Source organism: Phymastichus coffea, unplaced genomic scaffold (assembly GCF_024137745.1).
Source record: "Phymastichus coffea isolate CEN01 unplaced genomic scaffold, Cenicafe_Pcof_1.1 PCOF00078, whole genome shotgun sequence".
Lineage (NCBI taxonomy): Eukaryota > Metazoa > Arthropoda > Insecta > Hymenoptera > Eulophidae > Phymastichus > Phymastichus coffea.
In genome coordinates this window covers 73,803-100,063 of record NW_026706889.1, presented here as the reverse complement: position 1 = coordinate 100,063, position 26,261 = coordinate 73,803, and the positions used below count along the sequence as shown (strand labels likewise).

Genomic DNA, 26,261 nt, shown 5'->3' with positions numbered 1-26,261 from the left:
ATAGCGTACTTACGTAAAGTCGAGACCCCACACGTATGGAGTGTCGGAGAAAACCATTTCTGGAAAAGGTCGGCGAACCATCCTACGATAAGTCAAGCTGAACTCTCGTTTTCCTAGCTTTGCTTCTATGATCGAGTACATGACGATTACGCAGCAAATGCTAGATGGCTAATTTACCATGGGTATGAAATGGTGAATGGATGACTGGCAAAGAAGGGTCCAAAACGCAAATGCCGAGAGTTGACGTGCCGTGCTAGAAGAATCTCGAGAACGCGGCTAAATGCAGGCGGCAGTTTGCACAAATCCATTTAGTTTGAGTGCTCTCGATGTAGAGTTTGTCCGTTTTCGCGCATCGAAACGCGCGTCCCAGATGGTCTATCACACGATCGAGCTCCATAATTACTAAGCGCACGGAGCATCAGAGATGCGCAAGACTTTCTTTTAACGAGAGGAATCTACACGCGGCCTCTTTCTCCTCGTTGTCGATGCGTGCTGCGCGCGCCAGTGTCGCAACGAGTTTCGCTCAGGTTCCTACTCGCCGATCGTTCGCGAACCTTGATTGAAGAGGCACGGCTTCTTGGAATTGGAGTTGGCGCCAGCTGAGATTGATCGGAGATTCGAGGGCCGAATCCGAGCCACGCACAAGTTGAATGCAGAGGAGAACGAAAATAACAGAGACGCGACACTTGAGCCGGCGACATCGACATCTGGCCTCATCTCTCTTAGAAGAGAGAGGGAGAGAGTAAGAACGAGAGCGCGAGCGAGAGCGACAGCGAGCTCGAGGAAGAGCCCTCGAGAGAAAGAAATTAGGGTCACGCGGAAGAGCGCGGCGAGAGTGACGTAATTGACAGCCGAAGCGCGTGCGAGTCGGGTCCGCGTGCTGATTGCTATGGATCGGTCGACACGTCGCCGCGCGCGCCGATCGACGCGCAGCTGCAGCCCTCGCCGCCGACGCGCGCCGCGCGCAATCTCGGCATCGGCGCGGGCGACGCGGCAAGTGGGCCGCCGTTGAGCAGCCGATCGGGCGCCAGCGATGCCGAGCGCTCGCGCAGCCGGCGCGAAACGGCCCGCGGAGGCGCCGAGGACGCACGCAAGCGGGTCTGCTGCGGGGCGCCCGGCGCGCATCCGGCGGCGCCGCGCGCGGAGGGCTCGCGCGAGCGCCCCGCCAGCGTGCCGCGCCGCTAGACGTTCGCTAGTGGAGGCCGAGCGCCCGAGCTCCGGGCCCAGTCTCAGCTCCGTCGCGGGCCTGTGCGCGCGCCGGTCATCGTCCTCGCCGCCTTCGCTCGTCCGTCGCTGAAACGAGTGCGCAGCCGTACCGAGGATGCGACACTGCTACCTGTTGCTGGCGATCGGCGCCGGCCTGCTGCAGGCGGCGCTGCTGGATGAGTCGGCGCCTGCCGCTGGGTCCAAGAGCAGGCGTCAAGGGTCGTCCGCCGGCGACGCCGCGGGCTACGAGTACGACGACGGCTACGAGCAGCAGCAGCAGCAGCAGCAGCAGCAGCAGGACGAGGACGAGTACGAGGACAGCGACGTCAGGGGTGAGATCGATCGGCTTTCTTCGTAGCGGCCGAGTCGCCGAGTGCTGCGGCTGCCTCCGCTGCTCGCCGGAAGTCTCGCGGATGACCTACTCCGTGGATTATTAATAGCTCTACAATTGGAGCCAGATGCATTCGCAAGTTACACGCGGGATTTCGCCAATTTTCGCGCGTGCGTCATTTGTTACAGCCGACGGGGTCGGGCAGACGCAGTCGTCCTCGACTCTGGGCGGCCTGCGACTGGACGCGCAGCACGGTAAGCGGACGACGAGGTGGCCGAGTCGGCCGGCAAAGACGAGCGCACGATCGGCCCTTGTGGTTTGCAGGCCGCTCCAGAGCCACCGGTGCAGCGACAGCAACGTCGACGACGAGTCTCGACCTCTCGTCGACGTCGCGATACTACACGACCGAGCAGCCGGGGCCGCCGTTCAACAACTCCCGCTTCGGCTACCCGCCAGGTACGTAGGCCGATGCGAGACAAGTCTAGTAGCCCAATACCCCGGATGTGCGCACAATCATGTGGATGTCGTTATTAGAAAGTCAGAACGTGCCTTGCAAGGTCGACGGCTCGTATCGCAGATCAAGCGAGTACTGGCGACCCTCCGGCTGCACCGTGTGCCGATGTCTCCGAGGGCAGGTCGACTGCACGCGCATACACGCCTGCACTAGCAGTGAGTGATCGATTCTACTTGCGCGTGTCGCGCCTCGCGCCTCGCGCAGCCAATCATTCCGAACAATGACCTGCACCGACCGTTTTACCGATGAACACGTGCATCGATGCAGCTACCACGGAGCCGCTCGCCACTGCTGGCATTCGCTACGATATCACACAGAGATCGGTAAGACGTTGCCGCGACGCGCCCCGGAGTCCACGGCCAGGCTGCGACTGCGGCGCTTGTTTCGCTTTCAGTACACCAGCGCGGAGTTGAACTACCGGACGAGCCACCAGGTCAACGTCAGCGTCGGCGAGTCCCACAGCCAGGTAGGTAGCGCTCGTCGCAGCCGGACGAGCGTCACCGAGCCAGCGACGCCCACTAGCAGGCGCACCGACGAGAATCGAGAGCTGACAAGCGTTCGTCGATGTGCTTTCAGAGCTCCACTCCCGTGGTAGACGTAAGGGCAACGCAACTGGCGCGCCGCTCGAGGCCGCGGTCGTTCTAACGGAATAATTGTCGTTTGCGAGGTCTCCGCGTACGCGCAGCAGCTGCCGCAGAGCCAGCTGCAGGCGAGCGACGACAAGGGACCCAGTGCCATGCTTTATCCGGAAGCTTACGAGCAGCCCGGCCTCCGAGGCGCTCCGGGTAAGAGCTGCACTGGGCGAGCTGCCGCTGGGCCGACGACGCGCTGACTGCCACGATTGCAGGGCCTGCAGGATCGGCTGGACCCATGGGCTTCCCGGGGCCTAGAGGAGAGATCGGGGAACCGGGGCCGCCGGGCGTCCCGGGCGCGCTCGGCCCGCGCGGGCTGCCCGGGCTGCCCGGGGCCGACGTAAGTCGTGCATTCCGGCGCGCTGCCCGCATCGCGTGGACGGCTGAACGGCGAGCTGCTTGCTGATCCGGTCGCAATTCTCTCGAGCAGGGCGTGCCCGGCGACGACGGCGAGCCGGGTCAGACGGGCCCGCAGGGCGCCCCGGGCGTGCGCGGTGCCCCAGGACTGCCCGGACTGCCGGGGACCAAGGGACACCGCGGCCCGGCGGGAGTCGACGGAGCGAAGGGCGAGCGGGGCCTCCAGGGCGAGAGGGGCCCGGTCGGGCCGACGGGCCTCGCGGGACTGGCGGGATCAACGGTAGCACGCCGGCGCTGGGCGACTCCCGGCTCCGTCGACCGCGGTTAGCTCACTGCTGCGCGCTCGGCTTCCAGGGAGCCGCCGGCCCGAAAGGCGACAGGGGCAGGGACGGTGCGCCCGGGCCCGCCGGAGCCCGGGGCCTCGACGGGCTGCCCGGGCCCGTGGGCCCTGCGGTAAGAGCCCCGGGGACGCGCGCCCGCGGCAGCCACTCACGCTCGCTCCCGCTTTCGCTGTCCAGGGCGCTGTCGGCCGAACTGGACCGCCGGGCTTCCCGGGGATCCGAGGAGCCAAGGGCGATCAGGGCGCGCAGGGCCCCAAGGGCAACCAGGGCTTGCAGGGCCCGCGAGGTATGAGCCGCGGCCGATGGCGCTAAGCCGACCCCCCCCCCCCCCCCCCCCCAATGTCTGCCTCGCAACTGACCGAACGCTTGTCGCCGCTCGACGCTCGGCAAGCGCAGGCGAGGCCGGCCGAGCTGGCGCTGCAGGCGAGGCCGGGCCGAGCGGGGCCCCGGGGAAGGAGGGGCCGCGCGGCGAGAAAGGCAACGCCGGCGCGAGCGGCCCGAGCGGACGGCCGGGAATCCCCGGAGCCCGGGGACTCCCCGGCGTTCCCGGCAACGCCGGAGCGCCCGGCAGCGAGGGCCTGCCGGTGAGCAGCGGCGGCCCCCGGCCTACGCCGGCGCCCGCGCGCCCGCTACGCTGATCACCGTGCCTGCTTCCAGGGTGCGCCGGGCGAGAAGGGCGCTCGGGGTGACGCGGGGCAGAAGGGCGAGACGGGCTTCCCGGGAGCGCGCGGCCAGCCCGGTCCGGCCGGCAGCGAGGGCAAGAAAGGTAAGCGCGGCGCCAGCGGACCTGTCGGAGCCGCCGGCCCAGCGGGGGAGCGGGGCCCGCCCGGGCCTAGGGGTCCGCCGGGCGCCGACGGCGCGGCCGGCGCAAAAGGTACGAGGCCACTGTTCCGCACGCATGTCGCTGACCACGAGTCCTGCTAAAGCCCTGTCCTCGGCCGCGAGCAGGCGAGCCGGGCGAGCGCGGTCCGGTAGGGCCGAGCGGCCCGAAGGGAGCTCCCGGCGACAGCGGAAAGGAGGGACCAGCGGGCGCGCAGGTACAGGCTCGGCGCGGCCCGGCCCTCGGCGCTCTTGACAGCACGCCGGCGACTTGCAGGGTGTCCGCGGCGCACCCGGCAAGCCGGGCAACCCGGGCAAACCCGGCAACCACGGCGACCGGGGAGCCGCCGGGAGCGACGGCAAGCCCGGCGAGCAGGGCATCCAGGGGCCCCCGGGGCCCATCGGCCCGGTCGGCCCGTCCGGCGAGCGGGGATTCCCGGTAAGCGGCTGGCGCCAGTCCCGCGTGCGGCGAGCGCATCGGTAATCCGCCGGGCTTGGACCGACGCAGGGGGAGCCAGGAGAGGACGGCGAGCAGGGGCCGCCCGGCCCCGCCGGCCTCGACGGCCAGGCCGTAAGTGACCGAGGGCCAATGGGGCCGCCGAGGCCGACAGCCGGCGCTGAAAGATCGCGCTTTGACGCAGGGCGCCAGGGGCAAGCCGGGCCTGCCGGGGCTGGACGGCGCGCGGGGCGAGTCCGGCCCGCCCGGGCCGGCCGGCCCCAAGGGCCACCGGGGCCTCGGCGGACTGCGAGGGCCGCCCGGCCAGCCCGGCGCCGCGGGCGACAAGGGCGTCCAGGGCCCGCTGGGCGCGCCGGGCAAGGACGGCGACCCGGGCCCGCGCGGGCCGCCCGGCCGCGACGGCGGTCCCGGGCTGCCCGGCCACGCGGGCAGCCCCGGCCCGCGAGGCCCGCCCGGCGAGGACGGCAAGCGCGGCCCCGCGGGACCGCCCGGCCCCCCGGGACCTCCCGGCGAGGTCGCTTACGGATACGACGCCGCCTCGCTGGCCATGCTGTTCGGTGAGCAGTCAGCCGGCCCGGCTCGGCCCGGCTCGGCCCGGCTTCGCATCCACTGACTGGCGCTCAACGTCAACCAACGCTTAACGCGGTCGCATTGCAGCGCAGGGCCCGAGCAAGGGGCCGGACACGCCGGCGACCACCGACTCGCCGGCCCGTGTCTTCGGGGGCCCGCTAAGCGACGACGCCGGGAACAGGACGGAGGCCCTAGCTCGGATTTACAACCAGGTGAAGACTTCGCTGGAGCAGCTGGCCGCAAGGCCAGACGGAGGCAAGGCCTCGCCGGCGAGAACGTGCGCCGAGCTGTTCGCCGGCTACCCCGACAAGCCCACGGGTACGTGCACTGCCCGCCGACGACGTTTGTCCCGCACCAGTCTTCAGCCCCGCTCAAGCCCAAGTCTGCTCCAGGCCTATACTGGGTGGACCCGAACGAAGGCGATCCTCGGGATGCCATTTTGGTTCGTTGCGAGGTGGACAAGCGCGCGACCTGCATTCTCGCCAGTCCATCTCGCACGTCGGAAATCAGCCACCTTGGCAGCGAGCCCGAAATTTGGCTGAACGAAATCGGAAGTGCAGCACAGGTCAGCGGCAGCGGCCGGGCTCGACGGCCTTGATCGACGTCGCCCTCGATAAACACGCCTCATATTTGCAATTCGCAGATAAGCTACAAGTCGGACGGCAATCAAATAGGATTCCTGCAATTGCTGTCCAAGGAAGCTGAGCAGAACGTGACCTACCACTGCAAGAACAGTGTCGGCTATTACGACGTGGAGAGGCGAACCTACAGGAAAGGACTGAAGCTGTTGGCCTGGAACGACGTCGAACTGTTGCCGAGAGGCAGCCATCGGCTGCGATACGAGGCGATCGCGGACGAGTGCAAGGTACACCCGCCTTCGTAGATATCGTCGTCTCCGCGGTGCGCCGCATGGCGCTACAGGCTGCACTTGACGTTGCTGCTCATTGTTCTAGACAAGGGGCGCGAGCTGGGCCAAAACCATCATCACGTACAAGACCGACAAGCCGACGAGGCTGCCGATTCTCGACGTTGCTCTTCGCGACATCGGCAAGCCCGAGCAAAGCTTTTGGCTTGAGATCGGGCACGCTTGCTTCAGATGATCGACTGCGCTGCTTTTCTCGATTCTTTCGTCCTTCACCCTAACGTTCTTATGTCGAAGACGTTCACTGCTTTAGCGTTATATTCAACTGTATTCCCACATCGATTTTCTCACTGTAATTCTTTGAACGCGTGCCTCACTTTGTAACGTCGCAAAACCCATCGTCGATTCAAGCGCACTCCAATAAAGTAGTTTTGTCGCGTCCTCAGTTCACTCATTGCAAACCATTCAAATACGTAGGTGGATGCGGCGACGCCGATAGAGATGCTATACGAGTGCTGCTCTTGAGAAACTCAACGTTGAAAATCGCGAAAGGCCGCGTGAATTGTCGACAATGCAGTTAGCCGTCCGGCGAATGTACGATCGATCGAACGAGGATCGCCGGTGGTCAATGAGGATCGAGTCGAGTTACAGTTGTCCAAGTTTATTGCGAAGCCCCGCGAAGAACCGGCCCACAATTGTAGTTAGAGCTCGGCAGCGCTGCCAGCAAGCTTCAGCAGAAACGTTCGAATCTCCATGGGCTTGAGGCTGACCGCGAAGCTGCCAGTGTCAGCCGCCGGAGCGCCCCCGTGCGAGTGTCGCTGGCTCGCGGCTGTCCACGAGAGATGCCGCACTCGCCCCGGGTACTGGTTCGCACCCAGCGTCGTCTCGCGGACAGCTAGCACGCGCCACTCCGGAAAGAGCTCCTGAAGGCGAGCGCTGGTCGGTCAGTCGACGTCGGCCTGTGCCGATCGCGGCTAGCGGAGCGAGGCTTACGTCGATGTCGACCCGGGCCGAGCGCGAGTACTCGGGAGACTCGTCGCGCTCGAACAGGTGCTCGAGTCGCAGCAGGACCTGGCCGCCCTCCCAGGGCTCCAGGGTGAGGATGCGGACGTTGTCGGGCAGCCGCCCGATCACAGGCCCGCTCTGCCCAACAGGCCAGCAACGCACGTGAGCACGAGGGCGCGCGACACAGAGGCACGAGCGTCTTACGGTCGTCCGGTGCAGCCGACTCCACTGACGGAAGCGCCGCGTCGTGGGCGCGACGAAGGTCCAGGCTCGCAGCGCCAGCCCGGCCGCCTGGCGCTTCTCTCGCAAGAGCGCCCGGTCGCGCTCCCGCGGGCCGCCGGCCAGGACGAGGTGACGACCTCGAGCCACCAAGCCGCTGCCGTAGGCCTTCTCGTTCAAGGGCTCGCCCACCCCGAGGCCGTCGTCGCTGAGCGTGCGCCGGTGTACCTGCAACGAGCGGTCGGTTGGTAGGCCCTCGAGCCCGGCTGTCGGGTCGTCGCTGCCCAAGGGCGATCGAGCGCGCGTCAACCATCAGCTCGAGCTCGCCGTCCCGGAGGCTCGAGCCGCCCTGGGCGCGGTCGTTGAGCACACTCAGGCGGCGCCGGCTCCGCGCCTCCTCGATGCTCATTTTCGCCGTCACGGGGTAGTAGTTGCCGGCGATCTCCTCCTCGAGCTCCACCTCCCAGCTGGGCCTGTGGTTCCGCCGGCGCTTCAGCATCTCGCGCCCGTTGCTGTCCGTGTAGAACTCGCCCCTGCTGCGCAGGTTGCTCGCGTACTTGACCACCACCTCCTTGCCGACCGCGTCGCTGAAACAGTGTACGTGGCGTCGCCAGTGCGCTCGGACTCCAGTGCCCAGTCACCTACTCGACGGGGATCGGTCCGACCAGCCACTCGAACTCCACGTGCTCCTCGTGCTTGTAGACCCTCACCACCTGGCTCACCCAGTCGTTGATCACCTGGTGGATCTCCTCGACGAGGGGTCCTGCGGAAGTCGAACACCGGTTGGCCATCGCGACTCGGCGCCAGCGGGCCGCCGCGTACCTCTGACGAGCCGTGAGCCGCAACTGCTGGCGCGCAGTCGCTTGCTGCTAGTGTTGGCCGCAGGCCGGAACACGTAGGCTCCGGACGGTTGGTCGCGAGCACCCGCGGCTGCGCTCGCGCTCTCGTAGTACTCGAACGACTGCGCGTACTCGATCCCCAGTGCCGGCGCTCGCACCACCACGTTGTTCGTCCGCTCGTCCACGCGCACCTGGTACATCTGCCTTCGCACTGGCGGTCAGTGGCGCATCGACAGGCAGCGAGCCTGACACCATCGGCGGTCGGCGGGGCCTCTTCGCGTACCTGATTGCCTATCTCGAGCGGGAAGCGGCTGACGTCGACGTCGGCGGCTGCCTCGTCTCGGGTCGCTACGTGAAAAGAGCGATACCCCATTGCCGGCACGTCGCTAGCGCGGAAGACCAGCTCGCGCGTGGCGCTGCTCGAGCGGCCCGGCAGCTTGGACAGCTGCGCGGGTATGGGCACCACCTGGCTCACGATCTCCTTGCCTGCGCAACGCCACCTTGAACATCGCTCGCGCGTGGCTCGAGCGCCTGCTGCGCGTACTCACCGCTGAAGTCCTTGACGCTGAACTGCGTGCCGGCGACCGGCAGGCGCACGTAGACGTTGAGCGGCTGGCTGCCCGGGTTGTACACCGTGGCCACGAAGCTCGAGTGGTCGCTGCTGTGCTCGCACGAGCTGACGTTGAGCAGGAGGCACGAGTGGAATTGGACCGGCGGGCACGGCTCGCCGCTGGCGGTCCCCTTGCTGGTCCAATTGCTGGACGCATCGACAAGCCGACCCGTCATTCGTCGGACTCGCGACGGAAGCTATACTTGCGTGGGTTCGCGCGGATCGCGCGGATCGCGCGCAACGCACCGTAGGGCCTCGCCGGCCAGGCGCTCGCCGTCGTTCACGCTCCGGTGGAGTATGCGCGCGTAGTCGTCGGCCACGTGCTGCTTCTCGGTGCCGGTCACGGCGTCGTGGTGCTGCATCACACCCATGGCCTCGCGGAAGCGCTGCAGCTCGGGGCTGTCGGGCGCGCCGCTCAGCACGCTCAGCTGCTTGACCACCTGGCGACGAGCGGGCGTAGCGGTGCGTGAGCCTCCTGCGAGGGGGGCGGGTGGCCGACCCACTCACCTGCAGCAGATTGTTGGCCATTCGCTCGAAGTACTTGAGCGTGGGCCTGGAGGTGAAGTAGCCCGTCCAGAAGGCATGCGGGTCACTGGAGTACGGGAAGAAGTCGTCGCTCTTGGTCGGCCAGCTGAGGTTCCGCTCGTTGACGGCCTTCAGGTAGCACGAGGGCGTCGAGTAGAAGGCTTTGTAGCGCGTGCCGTTGAGCTTGTTTATCCCCCTGGGCCCCACGAACGACCAAGCGTTAGCTCTCTGTCGGTAATCATTTGCAACGATAGCGATACGCTACGCAGGACAAGACCTGATGAGTTTGTCTAGATTGGTGTAGTACAGTTCGGCATCCTGGTAGGTGAAGTCTCCGCCCATTGTGAGAATAAGGTTGTTCGTGAGGTAGTACTGCGACTGCTGGTCTACGAACTCGAGAAAGTCGGCGACCTGGAGTGCAAAACGTGGAGCGCGCAATGAGAGATGCTTTCGTGCGGTATTGTCGCGAGAGCGTATTATTTGGAGCAGCTACCCGGCGATCAAGATTGTAAGTCGGCGATTTGGGCTGGTCATTGATCTGCGGCGTGCCTCCGCATAAAACATCGAAACAAAAGCCGTCGGGTGGCTGGTAAAGATTGTACAGCGCGCTCGCGAATATGTCGGCGGCGCGCCCTGCAGGCCAAGCACAGAAATGAAGCGACTCACTGGTCCGGCGGACGTTCGAGACCCTTACCCAGACTCGGACTCGCTCGCCAGACGAACTCCATGCTCCTGTCCCGGAGCCGCTGGCGCTTGTCCTGGTGGTCGAGGCGCCCGAAGAGCAGCCCGTCGAAGCCCAGCTGGGCGAACACGGAGGCCTGCTCGCGCGAGTGCCCGAACGGGTCGATCTGCCAGCCGACCCGCGGCCGGGCGCACTCGCCGAAGCTGTCGTTCAGACGTCTGAAGCCCCAAGTGAACTGGTCGATCATCGACTGGTAGTGGGTGGTGGCCTCGTCGTTCATGCTCCAGCCGCCGCCGACGATCTCGAGGCGGCCCTCGGCGACCAGCCGCTTCATGGCCTCGCGCCGCGTCTCGTTTTGCAGGCTCAGCCATTTCCACAGGTAAGCCGTCTCCACGTAAATGAATCTGTTGGATCAACGACGGCAACGGTTCGGTCGAGGAGCGATCGCTAGGTGGAGAGGGCGTACTTGCGCTTGGGATCCTTGACGAGGGCGTCGACCACGCTGTCGATGATGTCTCGGACGGAGGCGCGCTGGATATACATTTTCTCTGCAACACGTCGCGAAAGCCGTGCGGCACAGCGTTATATGACGAGGAGGGAATGCAGGTATGCGTAGGCGCACCCCCGTAGTAGTATTGGTCGATCGTCTTGAGCCAGCCGACGTCGTCGTGCGTGTGGGCGACCAAGTGGATGTTGAGCCTGTCCGGATGGCTCGGCGTGCACGACTGCGGGCATACGTCGTCGCGGTGAGTTGGGCGAGTGGCCCACGAGACTAGCTGGTTCGCGGGACACTTACTCGATAGCCGCAGCCCGTAGCTCGGCGCTCCTCCGTGCGCGGCTGTCCCGCGACCGGGCTTGCCGCCACGGCGAGCCAGCCGAGTGGACCGCCGCCGGCAATGGCCATGTAGAGCAACCGTACGAGACTCATGGTCGTAGCTGATTGGACGTCGGCCGGTGCTGAAAACGAATGCTGCCTCACGCTGTCAGGACGGACGAAGACTGCCGTTGCGATGAATCTCATGGAGCTGCATCGTGTTACGGAGGCGCAGTTGCTCAGCGATAATACCTGATTGCTCTGTCACGCCTTTGCATTATCGGTGTTCGCTGCATTTTTCCTCGTGACTGCTAAAATCTCATTCCCTCGGCGTGCCATTGTAATTACACGTCGTAGATCTTTCTGCTGGCACGTTTAGCGCGTGAATTTTATCACGCCTGGACACTTAACGGCTCACAACTCGTTTAACATTCTATCGCTCGAATATTTTACGATCCAGCACTCTGATTATTGTACAACAGGAAACTTTTTGGTTGAGGCACTGACAATGATTTCTTGGGACAAACCTGATTTGATTGAACTTCACCATGGTCAACCAAATTATTGCTAATTCTTGATAATCGATTGATCATTTTTTGGCCTGGTTGCAATCTGGCTATTGTTGGCGGTACATATGCGCTCCACTGGTGCATCGAGTAATTTGAACGAGAGATATAAATAGATATTTCTTTTTTATTGACAAAAATACAAGTTATAAGCATGATTGTACATATATTTTAATAGAAATTCATAAATTTACAAGTTTTTTTTGGATAACAGTATAAATAAAATGGAGTACAAGGTATAGCGCCCGACTCAAAAAAATATGAAAGTATATTAAAAAATGAAGATTGTTTTATGAAATTTTAATGTTACGATACATAGTCTTCGTTTTTGTACGTTTGGTACTTCTCTGCCGCACGCCGCACAGGTTATATTAAGGGGTAATCCAGGGTTCTTTTGAGTGTTACTTTGACCGCTTTATCAAAATTCATTTCAATACGACAACTCTCTGTGTCATGTTGTTCTTTTTCGAAACTCCACGGGGCACAAATATAGATCCCGATGCTTTTTTCTAATATCCAATGACCCTTCACTACTGTTACTCGTACGCTCAAGTACCTTGAAGGGTAGCTTCGTATTGATTCTATAAAGTTATATGTGGTTTTTCATGAAACAACACAGGCTGGACCTCGGAGTGGGCGACCTCTGACATAATTATCGTCTAAATAATGCTATACGGACACGACGTTCTCTGGTATTTGGTCGTACAGCAATTCGAAGGCCGTGACTGACAACATCATCTACCGAAACCGTAACCACAGTAAGCAACATTTTCACAAAAAAATACTGGAGTATTTAGAAAAAAAGTGTAACGCGCGTTGACTATAGCCAGCTCAAAATCCGTGACCATCGGATCGCAGTCACTGAGGTCGGCAATGTCGGATACCCAATAAGTAGTGGCAAAAAATGATACTGTCGATAAGACCGCAGAATTCTGAACTGAAGTTTCGATGCCATTGGAGCGTAAGTGAGAGGTAACGCGATATGAATGGGCTCATCTGTTGCCTGTCCTCCTGGTTTCATTGCTGAACCTACAGTTCTGAAAATCTGTCAACAACGGCAATAATGAAATAACGAAATACCGCTGAGTAGCCAATCAGCCTGTGTAAATATTTCCGGACACAAGGAAAATCGGAAAATGCCCTATCGAGATACCATGCGGTACAGGAAGCCAATGGCTCCAGGCTACGCGTCTACTTTCGAAAACTATTACCCTTCCAGCGTCATCGAAATCATACATCATCTTCCATCGTGTCGTATAACAAAAACCACTCAGCAGACTTTAGAATTTTCTATAATTTAGGTATAATTTTGGAGTTTGCAGGTAAATCGTGTCGGCGACATCTTCGTATTGCCTTCTTAAAATTTTTCCTCCCTGGTAATTCGCTTAGAACATTGGCTGTCAAACTCTACAGAAAAATCAAACTTACTCTGGCGGTAATTCGGGATGTTCTTCAGCTCTTCTTTTTAAACCAGTTTTGACGATTTCACCTGTGCTTCCTCTTGATCAGCCGGGACATCACGCGGTTTTCCCACTTTAACAATGTAACTATATCGTCTCCCTGCTGAATAAAGTAACCAGTCGAGTAGAGCATTCACCATGTCGCAGCTTTGGAACGCCAAATTCATTTTACCTTCTTGGTATTGTTTCCAACGCACGAATATAAAGCCGTGGTGTACAGCAATTTAGTGTCGAGTAATCATGGTTTAATGACATCCAAATCTACGGTAGAATTTAAAAAAGTAGTCGAAAAAAAAATCTGTGTAAAAAAATGTAAAAAAAATAGACCGAACCAAAATAAAAGATAAAAGAAAAGGAAGCTTCGGGTAGCTACAGTAATTTTCATATGTATATACAAGTGGAGTTTGATTTTCAATTGGGCAAAAGGTATTATCGAACGAGTGGAGTCGGGCAAACGGGGCCGGAAACCGTCAGCAATGTGTCGCGCCGAAGCTCCCCTTTCGACAGCTGTGCACATCCACGCACGGCAATTTGCCGGCATCTGCTCGATGATCGAGTTTGTCCACGTTGGCTCAGCCAGATAGTTAGTTTGTCTGTCACGGTGACGACAACACACGTTATTGATCTTGTAGACGGCGGGTTGCTCGCTACGGCGAACGCCAAGAGTTGTCGAAGCAATTATGCACTCATCGACAAATTGGCATGCAGGAGAACAGCCCTTGGCTATCGATATTGTAGCTGTAGCTCCAAGGTGCTCGAGGCGAGGGTCGTTTATCGAGCGGCTCGTCGTTCACCTTGGTCCAGCCCCCGTCGACGAGCCTGCCCTGACAACGAGCAGCACGTTAGGGCACGTAGCGAGGCAATTCATCTCGCTACCTATACTCAATTTTGGTGTTGGATCCCTGCGGAGAACGTAACAGCGCACGCAACCACAGTGCTACGACGACGTCTCGATCGCGCTCTTGTGACCGGGCGTCGGAAGCTCGCTGTGTCGTGGGCCATGTATCACGCGATCGCGACGTCGTAGCCACACCCCGGAATATATCGCTCGACATCGCGTGCAGCCAGCCGACGTGGTCGTGCGAGTGCGCCACCAAACGAACGTTCAGTTGGCCAATCTCGAGCCTCTTTGGATTGGGCTCCACTGCTCGTCGATAGTCGATCGACAGGCTCGCTTGCCGCCATCCTGATGAACGTCGTCACAAGTTGGAAGGAGAAGCGCCGCTTTGTTGAGCGTCCTAAGAGCAAATCAATCTTTCGCGTGGTTGACTAAATAAACTAATCAACAGGACAACGGAGCAACGGCACACGAGACCGAAGCTACTCGGAGTAAAGTGTTAGCGGCTCTGACTGCTGGCGAGGCCAATAAATTGACAATAACCGTGCCGAGATAACGTTTTATCGAGTACGCGCTTTTCAATTCAACATTCAATTTATTCTGCGTGCAAGCTGCAAAATACAGATGGACGATCAGTCGCCGGCATTCGCGATGGCGGACGGGCCGAGCTGGTGGCGCGGAGACAGCTTCAACAGGAAAGTCCGTATTTGCATGGGCTTCAGACTGACGGTGCAGGTGTCGCGCGAGACGGCGGGAGCCTCGGCGTCCAGTTCCGGCAGCTCGTCCTGCTGCTCGGCCTCCCAGAGCAGCCGTCCGTCGTCCTTGGCGCGGCGATTCGCCCCCAAGCTCGTCTCGAGTACGGACAGCACGTTGAATGCGGGGAACAGGTCCTGCGGCAGAGGCGGAACGATTACGGACTGGGAGCGCGGCCAAGGGCAGCGCAGGCTGGAGTCGGCGCTGACGCACGTTGATGTCGAGCCGAGCGGGAACCGAGTACTTGGGCGACTCGTCGCGCTCGAACAGGTGCTCGAGTCGCAGCAGCACTTGGTCGTCCCTCCACGGCTCGAGGGTGAGGATGCGGACGTTGCCCGGCACCGCCCCCACCAGACCATCTCCCTGCGTGTGTGACGGACAGAGCAGTGAGAAGCGGATCACTCGTCGTCGGCCCAGCCGCGATCGGCTTCGGACTGACCCTCATGTGGTGGCGCTGGCTCCACTGCTCGAACGAATCCGCCACGGGCGTGACGAAGATCCAGGGACGCAGGGCCAGCTGGCCCGCCTGCTCCTTCTCCCGCAGCGGCAGCTGGTCGCGGCCCCGCGCGCTGCCGGCAATGAGGACATGTCGGCCGCGGGCCACCAGGCCCTGGCCGAAGGCGGTCTCGTTGAGGGCCTCGGCGACACCGAAGGCGTCGTCGTGCAGCAGCCTGCGATGGACCTGGCGGCGAGCGCTCGGTCAGCGCCGGTCGGCACGCCGGGGGCGTCGCGCTCGTACGTACCATCAGCTCGAGCTCGCCGTCCCGGAGGCTCGAGCCGCCCTGGGCGCGGTCGTTGAGCACGCTCAGGCGGCGCTGGCTCCGCTCCTCCTCGATGCTGATTTTTGCCGTCACGGGGTAGTAGTTGCCGGCGATCTCCTCCTCGAGCTCCACCTTCCAGCTGGGCCTCTGGTTCCGCCGGCGCATCATCATCTCGCGCCCGTTGCTGTCCGTGTAGAACTCGCCCCTGTTGCTCAGATTGCTCGCGTACTTGACCACCACCTCCTTGCCGACCGCGTCGCTGGAACAGTGCACGCGGAGTCGCGAGCGCGCTCAGTCGTTGGCATCGCGGAATCGCGAAATCGCTGCGCTCCAGGGTCCAGTCACCTACTCGACGGGGATCGGCCCGACCAGCCACTCGAACTCCACGAACTCCTCCTCGTTGTAGACTCTCACCACCTGGCTCACCCAGTCGTTGACGGTCAGATGGATTTCCTCGACCAGGGGTCCTGCAATCCGCCGAACCGCCGCGAGTCAGTCGGCAGCGGACAGATCGAGAGCGAGATCGAGAGCAGCACCTTTAAAGATCTGGAAACCGCCGGTGGCCGGCAGCTCCTTGCTGCGGTTGCCCTGCGGCCTGAAGATGTAAGCCCCGGACGATCGATTGACAAACTCCTCGTTGTTGCCGTGGGCAGCCTCGTAGTACTGAAAGCTCTGCTCGTACTCGATGCCAAGAGGCGTCTTGACGATCACGCGATTGTCCGCGCTTACGGAGATGCCATACTCCTGCGGCGATCGATCGGCGCAGCTTTATTAGCCAGGCTGGCTCGGCTGCGGGAGAGCGGGCGTCTTTAGACTCACCTGCCTGCCGATCTGGAGGATGCTCTGCTGGTCGGACTGCGGGGCCTCGTGAGCGTCCTGCGGGGACGGCTTGGCACTCACGTGGAAGGACTGGTAGCCGAGGGCCGCCACGTTGACCGCCTGGAAGACCAGCTCGCGCGTGGCGCTGCTCGAGCGGCCCGGCAGCTTGGACAGCTGCGCGGGTATGGGCACCACCTGGCTCACGATCTCCTTGCCTGCGCAACGCCACCTTGAACATCGCTCGCGCGTGGCTCGAGCGCCTGCTGCGCGCACTCACCGCTGAAGTCCTTGACGCTGAACTGCGTGCCGGCGACCGGCAGGCGCACGTAGACGTTGAGCGGCTGGCTGCCCGGGTTGTACACCGTGGCCACGAAGCTCGAGTGGTCGCTGCTGTGCTCGCACGAGCTGACGTTGAGCAGGAGGCACGAGTGGAATTGGACCGGCGGGCACGGCTCGCCGCTGGCGGTCCCCTTGCTGGTCCAATTGCTGGACGCATCGACAAGCCGACCCGTCATTCGTCGGACTCGCGACGGAAGCTATACTTGCGTGGGTTCGCGCGGATCGCGCGGATCGCGCGCAACGCACCGTAGGGCCTCGCCGGCCAGGCGCTCGCCGTCGTTCACGCTCCGGTGGAGTATGCGCGCGTAGTCGTCGGCCACGTGCTGCTTCTCGGTGCCGGTCACGGCGTCGTGGTGCTGCATCACGCCCATGGCCTCGCGGAAGCGCTGCAGCTCGGGGCTGTCGGGCGCGCCGCTCAGCACGCTCAGCTGCTTGACCACCTGGCGACGAGCGGGCGTAGCGGTGCGTGAGCCTCCTGCGAGGGGGGCGGGTGGCCGACCCACTCACCTGCAGCAGATTGTTGGCCATTCGCTCGAAGTACTTGAGCGTGGGCCTGGAGGTGAAGTAGCCCGTCCAGAAGGCATGCGGGTCACTGGAGTACGGGAAGAAGTCGTCGCTCTTGGTCGGCCAGCTGAGGTTCCGCTCGTTGACGGCCTTCAGGTAGCACGAGGGCGTCGAATAGAAGGCTTTGTAGCGCGTGCCGTTGAGCTTGTTTATAGCGCTGCAGTGCATTCGTGAGCTTTGTATCATCGGCGAAGGCGCATTTGAGGCAGTCGAAGGTAAAATTCAAGTTCAGTTCTTTTGGGTAAAGCTCTGAATATTTGCACTGGCTGCCGGGCCTCTTACATGTGAAACGTATGTATACGGGCCGAGCCTGTATCTTTCAACAGTGGCTCTTTTGCATGACCATGCGTGCTTGCACCACACTGGGTGCATATTCGACTGCCTCCTGGCATCGTTAGTTATGAATGTAATATTAAAGTGCAGGTGTGAATTGAGAGCAAGTTTATAGAAGGTCGATGGCATGCTTTGCAATATTGACGACTTGTAGCAGCTGCTCTTACCTAATGAGTTTATCGATATTACCAAAATACATGTCGGCGTACTGATAATGAAAATCCTCGCCCATGGTCAGAATGACGTTGTTCGTTCTGTAGATGGACGCCTGAGTGCGGCTAAAGTTCAAAAACTGTTGCACCTGTTCGAATAGTTTGATTGCGAGCTAATGAGCGATGAAAGTTATCGTGGAGCGACAGACGGTCGATTTTGGTCATTTGTTGGGCGAAGATTTTTGAATGCAGCTGCACGTTCGCGGCGCGTCTGACTAATAATAGTAATAATTGGGCTACCTCATGAGTTTGTCCAAGTTTTTGAAGTACATATCGGCGTACTGATAGGTAAAGTCGCCTCCCATCGTGAGAATCAGATTGTTAGTACGATAAAACTCGGACTGTTTGTTAATGAATTCCAAGAACTGAGCTACCTGCGACGTACAATTGGGGTGAGTGTCGGGCAGGGACCGCGCACGCGTGCCACAGGACTACGACTCTACGTCTACGGTGCCTACCCGCTTGTCGATATTGTAGTCCGGGCTGTCGCGGTCGTCGATCATCGGCTCGGCGTCTTGGCACAAGATGTCGAAGCAAAAGCCCGGCGGCGGCGAGTAGGTGTTGTACAGCACCGAGGTGAACAGATCCGCCGACTGGCCTACGGGTCATATCACGAGGTTAACCGGCGGCCCGGCTAGCAGCGGGCGCATCGCGTACCCAGACTCGGACTCGCTCGCCAGACGAACTCCATGCTCCTGTCCCGGAGCCGCTGGCGCTTGTCCTGGTGGTCGAGGCGCCCGAAGAGCAGCCCGTCGAAGCCCAGCTGGGCGAACACGGAGGCCTGCTCGCGCGAGTGCCCGAACGGGTCGATCTGCCAGCCGACCCGCGGCCGGGCGCACTCGCCGAAGCTGTCGTTCAGACGTCTGAAGCCCCAAGTGAACTGGTCGATCATCGACTGGTAGTGGGTGGTGGCCTCGTCGTTCATGCTCCAGCCGCCGCCGACGATCTCGAGGCGGCCCTCGTCGACGAGGTTGCGCACCGTGGCGCGCTTGGCCTCGTCCTGGCGCAGCCACCATTTCCATAGGAAGGCGGTCTCCGCGTAGATGAACCTGCGCACTCGACCCCGTCGGGCTATACTACAGGCTGGATGTCGCGGCCACGGACACTCACTTTCGGCTGGGCTCCTTTACGAGGGCGTCGACCACGCTGTCGATGATGTACTGCACACCGGCTACCTGGATGTTCATGCGGCCTGCAACAGATCGTGGCGTCGATCCAACTCGTCAACCGGTCAGCGTGCCTCGGCGCGGGCCCGGCTCGCGCACTCACCTCCAAAGTAGTACTGGTCGACGGTCTTGAGCCAGCCGACGTCGTCGTGCGTGTGCGCCACTAGATGGATGTTGATCTTGCCCGCGTCGCTCTTCGTGCAGGACTGACCCGCCGCATGAGACAAATGGCGCGAGATGAGGTGCGCTGTATGGGTTCCACGAGCGCTACGACCGCCGCGATATCGAGAGTTGTACTCACTTGGTAACCACAGGATGGCTGGTCCCGGTGCTGGTCGTGCCGACCAGTGACGCTGGCAGCGTTGGCCAGGTCGGCGACAGAGGCGAGCAGCAGCAGCAGCAACCCTGAGGTGGGCAGTGTGGGCCTCATGGCGGCTCGCGCGATCAATCGGACGAGGTCTACCAAAGCGATGGGCAGCTAGCTACGCGTACCTACACGTATGTGCGACCGAGCGGCGACCGAGCGGCGACCGAACGGCGACTGAGCCTCGCTCGTCTATCTACTCGTCCTATATACAGCTGTCGTGTGTAGCCGCTCGGGCTCGTCTACCGCAGAGTCGGCAACTCTAGCGCCTCCGAGAACTCCTGAAATTATGGGGTACTCGTGCAGCAATTTCGTGTTGGGAACCAGCCCGAGCTGGACGAGGACGGCACCATCGTCATCAAAGTGCCGCAGTTGACCAGTCTCGACGATAAAACACGATGTACAGTCCACGCGCTGGCCGAGTTGTTATTGTGATTTTGAAAATGTGATAGCCGACAAGATCGAATTGGATGTATCAGACCGATACGAGCAAATGAATCGTAAAACAAGTCAGTTGATTCGTCCGTGGTGATTGAGAGCTAGCGGGGGCAGAGGCGGAGCAGTAATGAACTAAGGCCGCCTAAAATAACGTGCTATAACTGCACGCCCAAGAGCAGGATGAAAAACCGCTAGCTAGCATGGAAATGCATGTTCCTTCTGTAGTACTAGTAGCCGCATGAGGCGCTGCTGCGAGTGGCTCCAAAATTCAGTTGGAAGAAAATTGTGCGCTGTAGCTTAGGGACTCGGCTGTTATCGAGCCTTCTCCAATCTGTTTGCGCCGGCTGCGCGAGCGCCCACTTACCAATATTATCTGTCACGCCGCTGCCGAGCTTTTCACGTGCCGCTGGCTCGCTGCCCCATCTTGTGTCCCATGATATCCGAGATCAATCGCGCAAAACACTCGACAATCAAGTTCCAAGTAAGCCTTTTATAAACATAAATTTATCTTTATTGCAACACGCTTCCACAACTCTGACAATGTACATCGAGTAAACACATTATTTATTTGTCAGGCGATAACATCTCGACCCATTGTTATCGGCATTTTTAAGACAAGCTACAGGCAAGCCATTGAACAATCGTAATTGACAATTTTTCAGGGAAATCAATAGGTCGGCTGCACAAGCAGCCGCGCTAGTAGGCGCTATTATTAGTCGTCGCCTCATCAGTGTATAGTAGGTGCAGAACATGTTCAAGCATGAATTGTTAGTCACTCGAGCCGTCTCGCCGAGTGAAAAGCTCCGATAATTGAATGATGAAAACCAGCTGGTTATGTTACGTAACACTGAGCTCTTCGGGCAGCTCTTCTCATAGCTCCGGATCGGCAACCAAGACAGGCGGCTCGAACCGTCTAGATTGCTAACTGTTAATTTACGCGTAGCGTATATACACAGGCAACTAGCTATTATTATTTATCACAGCTTCTCATTCGGCCAGATCGTTCGTTGGTGCCCATCTTTTTCCTCGCAACACAACGCAATTATTAAAAGCGAAGCTTTCTTATGCAAACGTGTCATTGACGCTGCTAAGCAATTGGTTATTATCAAAGGCCCGCGCAATGCCGGTAAGTTCGTAGGAGGCGTTGCTCGCCACAGAGCTCACCGACAGCGAACGGAGCTTCGACGTTCACCTCAGTATCGGCCGTCAAGTCTGCTCGTTCAGGGGCAAAGCCGAGAAATAGAGAAATAGAAGCCCGTACGAGAAGAACCTACACGTCGTAAGAGTAACGGCCGAACCAATCGCTTGTCTGATGTACCTACGAAGTTTAAGGAGAACAATGTTAGTCGACACGAAGTTGCAGATTTGCCGTCGCGTCAAGTGCGACGTGCTTGGCGCGGCTGGGACGCGCTGCAATCAAAGAACAATTAAGCTGGCAGAATCTATGGGCAGGATCTATGAGTGTGGCGAGTTGAGAGCGATCTGCAAGAGAAATCAGACGATTTTGGCATGCCCACGGAAATATTTGGATATACGTGGCGATGCTTACCTGATAAAAGCTGGTTACCAGAGTCGAGCTCATGGCGTCCTACGGTATGCTTATGTGTGTTTAATGGGAAAACGTCGTGGCGCTGGACAAGCGAATTAGTCGAAGCATTGAAATAGGCAGCTACGGAGCAGCTGGTTAAAAGTCCGAGTAGGAGATTTTGGTGTCTTGCGGCTTTTCGAATCTGACGGGCCGGTAGACCTTGTGCGACTGGTCCCAGCCTCTCGGCGCGGTGTTGTAGTTGGCCAGGTTCTGGTAACTGCAGATCTTGGGCCCGTGATACAGGTTGTCGGCCAGCTTGCTCGCTGTCGAGGTTCAACCAGTTCAAACGTCGTTCTCATCGCGACAGGCACTCAATGCCTCATCGGCGCACGATCGGCGTTAGTAGAAGCGGTAAGCGGTAAGCGGTAGGCGATGGGCGGTGGGCGCTGGGTGGTGGGTGGTGGGCGAGGCGGGACCGTCGGGTCGGGCGCGACGGACACTTGCCTATGTCCTCGGCAAAGCTCTCCCTGAAGCACTCCGGGGTGGTGGTGCCGGCCACGAGGTTCTCCAGCACGGGCGTCCGCTTCAGGTCCCTCCTCTGCGCGACGAGTTGGGGCTGCAGGACCGCGCCGACCTCGCCATCCGCGAGCTTGGGCTTGGCCTGCTGCAGCTGGCGCCGATAGTAGTCGTCGATGGTACTCATGGACGAGGACCTGTTGTTGTTATTATTGACCTGCCCAGGCCGATACAAGTCCACGGGCGAGAGCGAGTCGTCGAGGGAGACATCGTCGTCTTCCTCGCCCAGGCCGTGCGGCTCGTCGTCCTCCTCCCCCTCGGATTCGGCTTCGGCCTCGGCCTCGTGTCCGTGCCGGTGCCGGTGCCGGTGCCCGTGCCCGTGCCCGTGCCCGTGCCCGTGCCCGTGCCCGTGTCCGTGCCCTTGCCCTTGCCCGAGCCCGTGCCCGTGCCCGTGCCCGTGCCCATGCCCATGCCCATGCCCGTGCCCGTGCTCGTCCTCGTCCTCGTCCTCGTCCTCGGGCTCGCCCTCGCCCTCGCCCTCGCCCTCGCCCTCGCCCTCGTCCACGTCCTCGTCCTCGTCCTCGTCCTCGTCCTCGTCCTCGTCCAGCTCGTCGTCGCCGGCGGAACTGGGCGAGTAGCCGTTGCCGGCGTGCTGCTGGCTGTCGGCGCGCCGACAGCAGACCTGTCGACGCGGGTCGAAGTAGCGCGCCAGGTCGCCAGGGCCGGCCGGCCTGCAGGAGTAGTGCTTAAGCTGCATCACCGGCCGGCAGGTCTTCTCGAACTCCTGGATGAGCTGCTTGACCGGCACTGGCGTATAGTCCTCGGCCGGCCGCTCGGCGCCCTCGGGCGGCTTCGGGCAGCCGTTCTGCCCGCAACCCACGCCCGGGACACTGGCGGCGAGGCAGGCGCCGCTCTGGCGTGCGCCGCCCCCCCGAGCCGCGCGGGCCACCGCCAGCTTCTGCAGCTCCAGCCCGTTCAAGTAGGAGAAGCCGTTGGCGGGGCGCTGGTGCACCTTGGGGTTCCGCGGAGCCGCCGGCCGGCCGTGCGCGCCGAGACCGCACGCGGGCTCGTATAGGGCAGCGGCGGTGGCCCGCGACGCCCCGTCGAAGCTGACGCGCCGACAGAACTTGTCGGCGGGCTCGAACGCGGGGTAGAGCTTCTTTTTGGCGCGCTTGGCCTCCTGCTGGCGGTGAGGGCCGGCGTACGCCGGCGGGTAGCCCACGAAGGGCCCGCAGCCCGACGGCGGGTAGGACCCGTAAGGCCCGAACGGACCGCACGGACCACAGGGCGCGCAGCCCGCGCATGCAGCGCAGTCCGAGTGCGCGCTGCCGAAGCTCGTGCGCGGGCACTGGCGCGCGTAGTCTAGGCGATAAGCGGCGCTGTGTTAGTTGCTGCGAGCGGCTTGCTTGGCGGTTACTCGTGCAGTGCGGGCGCGCGACCAATACACATCAATACACATACTGCTACTACTTACTAGGCAGAGCCGGACCGGAGTAGTCCATGGACAGGTCGTAGGGGTTGTAGAAGGGCTTGCCGTCGAATTTCAAGTGCTCATTGGCAATGCCGCCTCCGCCGCCTCCGCCGCCTCCGTTGCCGACCTTCTGGGCACACAACGGAAGACAGTGTTGCGGCGCGAATCGTAATGGCCAGTCTGGACCGAGCGAAAGACCCACCTGATTCGCGGGATACTTGCCGTAGCCGTAGATGCTCGCTGACTGCGGCTGCTCCGCGTCGACCACCCACTTTTCCGATCTTTTTCTCCGTTTGGCAAATATTTCGGCACCTGGGACAAGCAAACGCATGGGATAGCGATGCAACGGATCGTCGGCGACCGATCGAGCCACGGAATTGAGATAAAGGTGACGTAACGCACGATTGCGCAAGCGGCTATCTTTAGCTGGGCCAAGAGAGACTCGCGGCTTCGCTCTTTTCTTTCGTTCGGCCGATCGCGACGCCTCGGACGAAGGCAGCTCGAGTGAAACAGCGGAGAGTACCGCGAGTCGTCGCGGCCGTTATATGCGCGCCGGGCCGAGGCGGCTGCGCCTGGCACAGAATCGCGTGCCAATGGGAGCTGCCTCGAGCTGCTCGACAAACACCGACGGAACTCACCGCGGCCCTTCTGGTTGTTGAGGTCCCGCACGATGTCGTAGAGGCGCTCGGGGTGGGGCGGCACCTGCGGGATGTTGGGCTCCTCGCCAAGGGCCTGCACTCCGCGGTAGTCCAGCAGCTTGCCGCCAGGATTCATCATGCATCTCAGTGGCAGCTGGTCCTTGCCGCCGACCGGCGCCGCTGACTCCTGCTCGTCTTCCTGGCCTGGTCGGACACACGCCACAACAGTGTCACAATGGCGCTCCGAGGCCGAGGCCGGTGGGCCTAGAGACTGGAGGGTGGGACGCAGGGAGGCCGGGAGCGGGAGCTGGAGCTCGCGGGCATACTTGCCGTTGCCGTCGTGGATCCACTTGACGGAGCGCTTCTTGCGGTTCACGTACATCGACTGGCCCTTGCTCCTCACGTTCCTCACGTCGCTCAACGAGCTCGAGATCCGGCGCGCCAGCTCCACCTGGTCCTCGACGGTCGGGTGGTTCGGTGCATAAAAGTACGACGAGGCGTACATTTTTTCTGCGGCAACGACCATCGTTATTTTTGGAATGGGTGACGACGCGGCGACACTTACTGTTGCGTAGCTGCAGCGTCTCGCCTGAGTCGACCGCCGGGGTCAGCAGCTTCTGCAGGTCGATGGGGGTCGAGCCAGGACTGTCCTGCTGCAAGGCAAAGTGGCCGAGACTGATAAGCTCCTCTGCTAGACCGAGGACGGAATGCCGGTGGCGCGGCGGGTGAAGGGGGGGGGGGGCGGTGACAAGGCAAATAGGCAAGTACCATATCGAAGTGTAGTATCTTTGAAGTAAGGCTCTCGAGAAAGTGGCGTTTGGCGGGGTCGTGTCTGTCGGAGGGTTTAAAGCCGCGTTGGTGCACTATCTGCACATTGTCCGCGGATGCACTGCGCTGCAAGTAGCTGTTTGAACTCGCGGTCAGTCGCCTGACACCGCTGCTCCCGGCTGCTGCTGCTGCTGGGGCCGTCGGCAGGCCATGCCCGACGCGCTCCACGCGTGGCTGGCGGGATACGCCGTAGGTCGCGACGCTCGAGACTCTGTGATTGCCTGGCTGGCGCTGCTGCCGCTGTGCACCGTCCGTTTGATACCTGTTGATCATTGCGACGATTAGCCGCGGGCAAGCTTCATCGGCGCAACACCTTGCCGGCGCTCGCCTCACGGCAGGCCTCTCGTTGAGCGATCGCTAAATTTATCTGCTCGAAATGTAATACGCAGTAGGCCAGTGCTGATGTTCCGAATCAGGGCCGAACTGGCAGCAGGCACTCGAGTCGAGCGTGCCTGCTTCCTTTATGGCATTCGTTGCGCAACGCGCCGGGTCTTTCAAACGACGAGCCTACACCTTGAGCAGCGAGCTGTCAGTGATCGCGGCTGGCCACGCCAGCACAGCAGCGAATGTCTCGAAAGTTGATTATGGTCGCGACTCGTCGCTCTCAACGTATCACACCGATTGACGCTCGGATGCACGCGTTAATCTGCAAAAAATGGAACGAGCTCGATCGCTCACTCGGAAGCTCAGCGAAGAAGAGTATTTTTAACAGCCCGACAGCGACAGATTTTCTCCGGCAAAACCAAGCAAAAGTCACGCGAACGTCCAAGCGTTTGGAGGTCGATCCACGTCAGCATTGCATCTGAAAAACGCAGCCATAGCCATCACTTGCAAAAGAAGCTCGGGAAAAATCTTGGCCTGTTTGCTCGAGAACCAGCGTCAGCCGTGGGCGCGACGTTTACGTCGAAACTGCCTGCGTGGCGGCTATCAATAGCTGGCATTGGGCTGGCTCCTGCGCTCTCGATCGAAGCTGTGTGAGCCTCCACGAAGCAAGCACACCACAGCAGCGACTGACGCCAGGCTCAGCTAAGCCTACAGTTAAAGTACAGCAAAGGCTAAGGTCACACACACAGACACACAGAGGGAGAGAGACGCACCTATTGCCGCTCCTCATGGTGCTCGCGCTCTAGCAGCAACGACCACTCTGCAGTTGGTCCGGGTTATCTCGCGATATTTTTAAGCAAGCAGCGAACGACAGCTTTTCTCGCGACTCGCGCACTCTCCGACACACGCGCTCTCTCTCTCTCTCTCTCTCTCTCTCTCTCTCTCGCTTACGCGCGCGTGGAAAAAGCTTGAGCGCTCACCACGATCACCACGGCGGCGCTATTGCTGTATCTTATCGCAGCCGATTCGCACATCGCTCAAGCTCGTTCGCGACGATACTCGACTGTTCAAATAAGCAGCAGCGGCAAAAGGGACTATACTATTTGCAGCTCCACAGGCGCAATAAACAATGCAATATGTTAGTCTCAACAGCATTAATTGGTTTGCGGCAAAGCACGACGAGAAAATAATCTATTTTGCATGGTGAATTTTTAGCTGGAGTTGGCAGCATCGCTGTTATTCCCGAGAGGAGAGCGAGTAATCTGGCATTCGGCAGACTGTAATAGCCGTCGATTATTTGTTAAATGCGCCTGTGGAAGTGGAAGGACAGTAAACGCTCTGTCACTCGATGCAAGCACTCGCCTGCGTTTAGCCAATCGAAAACAATTACGCAACAATGTCGCCTCGAAAGCTCCAGCTCTGGCTCAATATATACCAGCACAGGCTGATCAATAAGTAGCCGCTGTAAAACAGCCCCGTACAGTTTGACAGTTTATTTTGAGTCTGAGGAGCTCCACTGCTCCACAAGGCCGCAAATCGGGCACGTTCTGCCAAACGCTC

General features: G+C 60.5%; 4 protein-coding genes across 7 annotated transcripts; 1 reads left to right on the top strand and 3 right to left on the bottom strand.

Moving 5' to 3' along the window:
* Positions 1-47: 47 nt before the first annotated feature.
* Positions 48-6,597, top strand: LOC131668517 (collagen alpha-1(I) chain-like). The gene is made up of 22 exons (XM_058942772.1): positions 48-1,538; positions 1,726-1,791; positions 1,862-1,993; positions 2,072-2,206; positions 2,319-2,374; positions 2,485-2,564; positions 2,630-2,648; positions 2,719-2,836; positions 2,899-3,023; positions 3,114-3,320; positions 3,395-3,493; positions 3,559-3,667; positions 3,778-3,965; positions 4,039-4,255; positions 4,330-4,418; positions 4,478-4,639; positions 4,709-4,771; positions 4,842-5,214; positions 5,315-5,545; positions 5,620-5,792; positions 5,871-6,092; positions 6,181-6,597. Exons 1-22 carry the CDS (start codon positions 1,322-1,324, stop codon positions 6,325-6,327), a joined length of 3,228 nt encoding a protein of 1,075 aa, XP_058798755.1. The 5' UTR covers positions 48-1,321; the 3' UTR covers positions 6,328-6,597.
* A 128-nt stretch (positions 6,598-6,725) lies between these two features.
* Positions 6,726-11,030, bottom strand: LOC131668518 (lysosomal alpha-mannosidase-like). Its single transcript, XM_058942773.1, has 16 exons — positions 10,766-11,030; positions 10,592-10,694; positions 10,436-10,517; positions 9,982-10,373; positions 9,781-9,920; positions 9,565-9,698; positions 9,270-9,483; positions 9,009-9,202; positions 8,701-8,909; positions 8,436-8,638; positions 8,136-8,352; positions 7,959-8,076; positions 7,624-7,900; positions 7,299-7,541; positions 7,083-7,232; positions 6,726-7,012 (listed from the first exon to the last, which is right to left on the bottom strand). The coding sequence occupies exons 1-16, from the start codon at positions 10,988-10,990 to the stop codon at positions 6,791-6,793; spliced, it is 3,123 nt and encodes a 1,040-aa protein (XP_058798756.1). The 5' UTR covers positions 10,991-11,030; the 3' UTR covers positions 6,726-6,790.
* A 3,132-nt stretch (positions 11,031-14,162) lies between these two features.
* LOC131668467 (lysosomal alpha-mannosidase-like) lies at positions 14,163-19,153 on the bottom strand. 2 transcript variants are annotated; one of them, XM_058942663.1, is made up of 16 exons: positions 18,896-19,153; positions 18,698-18,800; positions 18,539-18,620; positions 18,086-18,477; positions 17,887-18,026; positions 17,384-17,517; positions 16,827-17,040; positions 16,566-16,759; positions 16,258-16,466; positions 15,981-16,195; positions 15,698-15,905; positions 15,511-15,628; positions 15,144-15,420; positions 14,840-15,082; positions 14,614-14,763; positions 14,163-14,537 (listed from the first exon to the last, which is right to left on the bottom strand). In XM_058942663.1, exons 1-16 carry the CDS (start codon positions 19,022-19,024, stop codon positions 14,280-14,282), a joined length of 3,066 nt encoding a protein of 1,021 aa, XP_058798646.1. In that variant the 5' UTR covers positions 19,025-19,153; the 3' UTR covers positions 14,163-14,279. The 2 variants fall into 2 exon arrangements, with proteins under 2 accessions (XP_058798646.1, XP_058798645.1); XM_058942662.1 differs by lacking the exon at positions 17,384-17,517 and adding an exon at positions 17,669-17,802 and having other exon boundaries at positions 14,164-14,537; positions 18,896-19,152.
* A 2,102-nt stretch (positions 19,154-21,255) lies between these two features.
* LOC131668468 (uncharacterized) lies at positions 21,256-25,594 on the bottom strand. 3 transcript variants are annotated; one of them, XM_058942664.1, is made up of 9 exons: positions 25,475-25,594; positions 25,206-25,409; positions 24,318-24,639; positions 24,115-24,202; positions 23,880-24,059; positions 23,550-23,753; positions 23,114-23,223; positions 22,915-23,041; positions 21,256-22,802 (listed from the first exon to the last, which is right to left on the bottom strand). In XM_058942664.1, exons 2-9 carry the CDS (start codon positions 25,316-25,318, stop codon positions 21,304-21,306), a joined length of 2,643 nt encoding a protein of 880 aa, XP_058798647.1. In that variant the 5' UTR covers positions 25,319-25,409; positions 25,475-25,594; the 3' UTR covers positions 21,256-21,303. The 3 variants fall into 3 exon arrangements, with proteins under 3 accessions (XP_058798647.1, XP_058798648.1, XP_058798649.1); XM_058942665.1 differs by having other exon boundaries at positions 22,915-23,038; XM_058942666.1 differs by lacking the exon at positions 25,206-25,409 and having other exon boundaries at positions 25,475-25,573.
* Between the last annotated feature and the right edge of the window lie 667 nt (positions 25,595-26,261).

Excerpts from the sequence above, each read along its gene's own strand:
- LOC131668518 (XM_058942773.1), bottom strand. The coding sequence starts at position 10,990 with ATGAGATTCATCGCAACGGCAGTCTTCGTCCGTCCTGACAGCGTGAGG. Across the intron at positions 8,353-8,435 it reads CGCTCGAGATAGGCAATCAG|ATGTACCAGGTGCGCGTGGA; the intron begins GTACGCGAAGAG and ends GTGCGAAGGCAG. Across the intron at positions 7,013-7,082 it reads CGGCCCGGGTCGACATCGAC|GAGCTCTTTCCGGAGTGGCG; the intron begins GTAAGCCTCGCT and ends GCTCGCCTTCAG.
- LOC131668468 (XM_058942664.1), bottom strand. The coding sequence starts at position 25,318 with ATGCCAGCTATTGATAGCCGCCACGCAGGCAGTTTCGACGTAAACGTC. Across the intron at positions 24,060-24,114 it reads GACGCTGCAGCTACGCAACA|AAAAAATGTACGCCTCGTCG; the intron begins GTAAGTGTCGCC and ends TCGTTGCCGCAG. Across the intron at positions 23,224-23,549 it reads CAACAACCAGAAGGGCCGCG|GTGCCGAAATATTTGCCAAA; the intron begins GTGAGTTCCGTC and ends TGCTTGTCCCAG.
- LOC131668467 (XM_058942663.1), bottom strand. The coding sequence starts at position 19,024 with ATGAGGCCCACACTGCCCACCTCAGGGTTGCTGCTGCTGCTGCTCGCC. Across the intron at positions 18,801-18,895 it reads AGCCATCCTGTGGTTACCAA|TCCTGCACGAAGAGCGACGC; the intron begins GTGAGTACAACT and ends GCGGCGGGTCAG. Across the intron at positions 17,518-17,886 it reads ACTACAATATCGACAAGCGG|GTGCAACAGTTTTTGAACTT; the intron begins GTAGGCACCGTA and ends CTATTCGAACAG.
- LOC131668517 (XM_058942772.1), top strand. The coding sequence starts at position 1,322 with ATGCGACACTGCTACCTGTTGCTGGCGATCGGCGCCGGCCTGCTGCAG. Across the intron at positions 3,024-3,113 it reads CCGGGCTGCCCGGGGCCGAC|GGCGTGCCCGGCGACGACGG; the intron begins GTAAGTCGTGCA and ends TCTCTCGAGCAG. Across the intron at positions 6,093-6,180 it reads CGATCGCGGACGAGTGCAAG|ACAAGGGGCGCGAGCTGGGC; the intron begins GTACACCCGCCT and ends TCATTGTTCTAG.